The sequence below is a fragment of the Cyclopterus lumpus genome, chromosome 15 (assembly GCF_009769545.1).
Source record: "Cyclopterus lumpus isolate fCycLum1 chromosome 15, fCycLum1.pri, whole genome shotgun sequence".
NCBI lineage: Eukaryota > Metazoa > Chordata > Actinopteri > Perciformes > Cyclopteridae > Cyclopterus > Cyclopterus lumpus.
In genome coordinates, this window is record NC_046980.1 from 19,660,830 (window position 1) to 19,666,829 (window position 6,000).

At 44.8% G+C, this 6,000-nt stretch overlaps 1 protein-coding gene across 2 annotated transcripts in view; it reads right to left on the bottom strand.

The window, feature by feature from the left end:
• dntt (deoxynucleotidyltransferase, terminal) overlaps positions 1–6,000 on the bottom strand; it is an 83,447-nt gene extending 77,447 nt beyond the window's left edge. Inside the window, exon 1 of one of the 2 annotated variants that reach the window (XM_034552711.1) lies at positions 5,973–6,000. In XM_034552711.1, coding sequence (XP_034408602.1) covers positions 5,973–5,980 — 8 coding nt within the window. In that variant the 5' untranslated portion in view covers positions 5,981–6,000. Of the gene's footprint in view, positions 1–5,162; positions 5,559–5,972 lie in introns of those variants that run through there. The other variant, XM_034552710.1, reaches the window with a different exon arrangement.

Below are 6,000 nucleotides of genomic sequence, written 5' to 3' on the forward strand. Positions count from 1 at the left end.
TGAGTTGCTGAGTGAGCGGATCTTTTTTCGAATTGTTTATTTCCCGTAGTTATGTATTTTAATTTAATTTAGTTTATTGGTTGGGTTTCACCGTAGATTGGGTTGTGAGTTGTGTATTTTTGCGGTAGTTTATGGGTTTTCTTTGGGTGTTTGTTTGTTCCTGCCGGTGTCTCGCCAGTCGGTGTCAGACGCCATGGTAAATGGAGACACGTTGTCCCACCTCACGAGGAACCACGGCATCAAAATCTCGGTCGCTTTCTTGTGCAGCGTGGAGGACATCGGGATGGCTGTGGGGGCAAGGGTCGGGCACAGCAGCATTAAGTCGGCCGCGCGCATGAACGGCGCCGTGGTCATCTTCCTGGACCAGGTGGAGAAGGTGAACCGTGTGAAGGAGAAGGTGAACCGTGTGGTGGAGGCGGGCCTCACGGTGAAAGATTTGTTTGTCCAGGTGTTTCCGTTGTCCGTAGTAGCAACCGGCTACTAGAGTCCTTGTATCGAATGTCCCTCCGTTCATCACCGACGAGTTCCTCAGCAAAGAGCTCTCCAGACACGGGAAGGTGGTTTCCCCGATCAGGAAGATCTTGTCTGGGTGTAAAGATCAGTTGCTGAAGCACGTAGTGTCCCACCGCAGATACTTGTATATGATACTCAACCGGAACCGCGGCGGCTCCGACTGGGAGCGCAGGTGCGGCGGCGCTCACATCTCCGGTCAGGGGTGCGGCTGCGGCCGTGGCGTCTGGGCGACCCATTCCAGCGCCGCGGCGCAGGGTTGCTGCTGCAGTGCCTGAGCTGAGTGTGAGTGGTGTGAGTGAGGTGAGTGGGATGGGTGAGGGTGATGCTGGTAATATTGGTGGTAATAATGGTGATGGTGGTAATAATGGTGGTGGTCAGCCTCTGCCGTTTTTATAAGCACATTGGAGACTTGCATGCTTTTAAACAACGTTGGTGTTTTAAAAACCTTGTTTGTTCTGTTGTGGAAGAGGAGCTGGTGTTTGCGCAGTTTTTTATCAGATGATTTATTTATTTTTTTAAAAACAAGACCTGTGATTTAAAAAAAAAAAACACATTGTAAAATTATGAATGTGTGAATAAAGTGTCTTTCAAAAATCAAATCTCTCTCTCTCTCTCTCTCGTGTCTCGTCTCATGTCAGCAGATACCTTCCTATTCCTCTCAGTGAAATCCAACAGGCCAATCCAAGACGCAGTGTGTCCATGACATATTTTTACACCATGGCCAGGCTTCAACCGTTTGCCTTCTACAGCTAGTCCCAAGATTCATCTCCACTGCTCGTTGTTGGTAGTAAATAGATTATAACGAATACATATCCTAATTGAATGACATTCAATGATTGTTAAAATCACACAATAGGAGCTGCTTCCGTGCCCAGTCGACCGAGACGTCACATACAAACAACGTGAGAAATGGACCAACTGACCATCTGATGAGCTTTTTGGCCCAACTGTGATGTCCAATCACAGACTAGCTTTGGATTTCTCCACATGCAAACCACTTGCAATAGCCTCAGTCTATTTTTGAAGGTGGGCTGAAAATATTAAAAGCTGGCTGGAGACGGCGTTTGAATTACCTGGCCAGCTACGGTAGATCAATTCAGCTTGTGACAGTTACCGCAGTTGCTGCCCCGAAGCGAAAGGCTTGAAGACACTGAATCCCAAGTTGCTCCCCGGGTGCTTCACAGCAGCCCCACTGTTCCTAGAAAATGCATTTAACATTTTCTCTGGCCTTCTCCCCAATTTGATCAATGATGACATGTATAGCCGCATTCAACCGCTGGTTGTCGAGGTGGTGCCCAGCAAACAATATGGGCTACGTAGATAACTGGCAGACTTTCTGGGGAAAACCTGATCTGATGAGGAGAGATGGCATTCATCCCACTCTGGATGGAGCACGTCTCATTTCTGCAAACATGGCCAAGTTGATTAACTGACTTAATCCATGACAACCCAGGGTTCAGATCAGGAAGGAGAAGCAGAGTTGTAGTCTTACACCCTTCTCTGCAATTCCATTCGAGCAGTTACCCACCAAAACTCTATAGAGACTGTGTCTGTCCAACAGCCATTTAAATTAATTAAATCAAAAGTAGCCAGAAACCTAATAAAGGTTATCAACACTATTTCAGCAGTGCAACAAAACAGGATAATTAAATGTGGACTCTTAAATATTAGATCTCTGTCATCTAAAGCTGTATTAGTAAATGATTTAATATCAGACAATCACATTGATTTATTGTGTCCTACTGAAACCTGGCTGAGCAATGAAGAATATGTCAGCCTAAATGAATCAACTCCTCCAAGTCATATTAATACTCACATTCCTCGAGGCACCGGCCGAGGAGGTGGAGTAGCAGCCACCTTTGACTCAAGCCTATGAATCCTAAACCTAAATTAAACTACAACTCATTTGAAAGCCTTGTTCTTAGTCTTTCACATCCAACCTGGAAAACATCCAGCCTCTGGCATAGACCTGGCCTCCTTCCCAATGGCCCTGCCTCCTTCTCTGTGCCTCCTGCCTTAAAGGCCAACCTCATTGGTCTGGCTTCTTTCATGATGCCTCCTGCCTGGTGGGCCGGCCTCCTGCCTCCGTAACCCGGCCTCCTGCCATGGCCCTGCTGATGCGCCCTGCCGCCACCTCCTCTCTTTCTCCTTCTGTTTCATGGATTGTAGAAATCTGGATCGTGGTCCATGCCTACTAATTTTTTATACATTTCTGTCATATTCATTGAATGTTTATGTAACTCTGTAATGCTGTTCATCTGTATACATGACATCTATTGCTTCTGTCCATCCGGGGAGAGGGATCCTCCTCTGTTGATCTTCTGAAGGTTTCTTCCCTTTTTTCACCGTGAAAGGGTTTTTTCTATTTTTTGGGAAATTTTTCCTGATCCGATGTGAGGTTCTGCGACAGGGATGTCGTATGTGTACAGATTGTAAAGTCCTCTGAGGCAAATTTGTAATTTGTGATTTTGGGCTATACAAATTAAACTGAATTGAATTGAATGTATGTATGTATAAGAAAATCATAATAAAACGAGCTTCAACTTTAGAAGGATGATTCTATTTCAAATGTACCCTTTGATATACCCCGTCCCCTGCTGCTATACCCCATCAAGCTGTCAGAGGTACCCGGGAGCCCACACTGTCACTAACTGCACTCCCTGCATAATTATTATCTAATAAAAAATAAAAATGTTGAAAAAATGATTTTTCAGAGAGAAGCAGACAGAGTGGTCAGCGGTGCCACGAAGGCCAGGTGTGTCCGTTGGTGTCAGGTGAGCTGCCCTGCCAACACAAGCGTCAAATATCCAATTTAGAACTATAATTGTGTAATCATATAATTTACATGTCAGCAAGAAGGTATTGCAAAAAAAAAAAAAAAAATATATATATATATATATATATATATATATATATATATATATATATATATATATATATATATAGCAGCAATTTATTGATAGAAGCTGGGCGGGGACAGCCCTCCGACTGCCAACACAGGGTTAAAGTTGAAACGAACTAAACTAACGTTAGTCATTCGTAAAAGAGCATTCATTGCAGCTCATCAATCAGCCGGGAGAAACATGTCGATATTACTATCCACATTCATGTGCATCAGACGTGTGTGTGTGTGTGATGCACAGAGGATTGCATGCGTTGTGTCCGACCTTATGCTCAAGGCCGTCTACCTATAACTTGTGTATGAGTAGACTGGATGCAGAAGGTGTTGACATCAAACTGCAGCTGATATCAGTTTTGTCGGCTTGCAGAATTAATGTCAGTTTGAGGCGTGCACGCTCTACTTCCTGTTGTTGGTTTCAAACAATTGTATCAAGCCAAGTGTAACCGTAGGAGCGCTCAAGCTGTGTTTCTGGGAATGCAGCCATGGCCATGCTGGCGTGCGGCTGGCAGGCACACTTAGACAAGCATTTAAACACTTGCGCACCAACACACACACACACACACGCACGTTGGATTTATTATATCCGTGAGGACCCTTTATTAACCAAAATCAAATGCTAACTTCAATCTTTTACCTTGAAGGAACATACATTTGGGTAAACTGGCTTTACTGTAAATTTGTAAAAGTCAAATTGATCTTTGCGACAACAGAAGCAAAGAAACGCACACAGACACACACACACACTCTTGCTCATCAGAGGAGCTCAAAGTCTGAGTCTTGAGCTGCCCGGCCCCCAAAAAATAAAGTGGACATTTAAATAACGGGAGACTGCATCGACAGGATCGCCGGCCTCAAAGGGAAACTGACTCATCTGAAGCATTGCGTGTGACAAGTAGGGGGGTGGGAATGGGGGCTTTATGCTTTGTTCACAGCTTGGGATTCAAAAGATGCTTTCAAATCAGGGCAAAAAATAAATAAATGAAAAAGGCATGCTGCTTCCATAAATACCGCACAATAAGCCAGAAGGAAACAAGCTCGCAAAACATCTCTCCTTAAGTGCAACTTCACAAAAATGTTTTTGCCCAACTCATTCAAAAAAAGTTTGTGTGTGCTCTCTTACCTTTCTTGCAATGTTTTCTTTTTTTTCGTCTTTTTTTCTTTTTTTCTTCTAAAAGAGGTAGTGGAGTTTGCCAATTTCTTCCCCATCCTAAACGTATTTATGTAGGAGCAGTGAGTTATGGCTCAGGGGGAAAATCCACTAAGGTGTAGCGAAGACAGGATGGATGCCCTCACCCTTCCTAATGAAGTATTCATGAGACAACAGTGGCTCTCTAATTAGATAATTGGATCTGAACTTTCTTAAGAGAACGAACGGCACAAAGTAACACTGAGTAATCTCACTGGAGAACGGCTCTTTTCAATAACGTCCTAACAATTTAGTTTTTTTTTCTCAGAGGAACAGCCTGATCTTTGTGGGATCCCATTCTAAGTTAAATCAATCGTAACATGATTTACTCCTGCAGACTTTAAATGGATATTTAAAGCGTGAAAATTAAGCCTCAATTTTGCACTTATTAGCCCGAGGGGCTAGATAGCACACCATGCTCAAACAGGCCTTTGTGAGTGACCCAAAAGAAGCCTTGAAAGTTGACCACAAGGTCAAACCTATCAAACACATAAAACCCTCCTAGCCTCCTACCATCAGCTCGTAGCTGACCTTATACATGACCTTATTCTTTTTCCCAACCTGAGGACGTCTTCCACGATGAAGCCCTTAGACGTGCCCAGCTGGGTCAGAAAGCTCCTCCTGCTGCGGCCCATTTTCCTCTCCACCAGGTACACCCTAACGTCCTCAAACTTCACCTCTTCGCACCGGGGAGTGCAGACTTCCGCTGGTCTCGACCTTTTCCTCGCACGGGGCGCAGCGGTATATCGGAACATCTCCTCTGAGGCGAGCTACCCAAAGTACGTCTGCACCTCTAGGAATGTCTGCCTTTTCTTCTGAGCCTTTTATTCTGTTGTTGTTGTTGTGTGCCACTTAACTTCCATCCAAATAAAAAAGAACGTTTTACACTGGTAAAGCCACCGTTGTTTATTTCACAGTTGGAGCTGTTTTGTTATTTGCCCAACTGCTGTGCACACAACGGTGTGTCAGTTAGAGCAGGGTTGGTGAGAGTTGGCAGACAGGAAAAGCTGGCAACAGGTGTTGAGGGATTTGGTGTTTACCGAAAAAAACACCTGCCAAAGATCGAACGATTAAGGATGGAGGAGAGACGAATGAAAGATGAATAAAAGACACCCTGATGGCATGGCAGTATTAAAAGTTATTCTGCATGCACAAATGTTTGAACGCCCACCTGCAGTCGGTTCTTCTTCAAAGAAATTAATAAATAAAAGCGGCTCAAAGTTTTCTGTGCAGTTGTGACTCCACTCTCTTGGCTGGAGTGGAGCGAAGCTCCTGGGACACACGCCTCAATTCCGGTCACCTCGCAAACCCCTCACAGCTGTCCTGCCATGTCCGGTTCGTCTGCCATGTCCGGCTCGTCTCGCCACTCACCGGCTCATTATGTCCAGGCCGAGTCTGC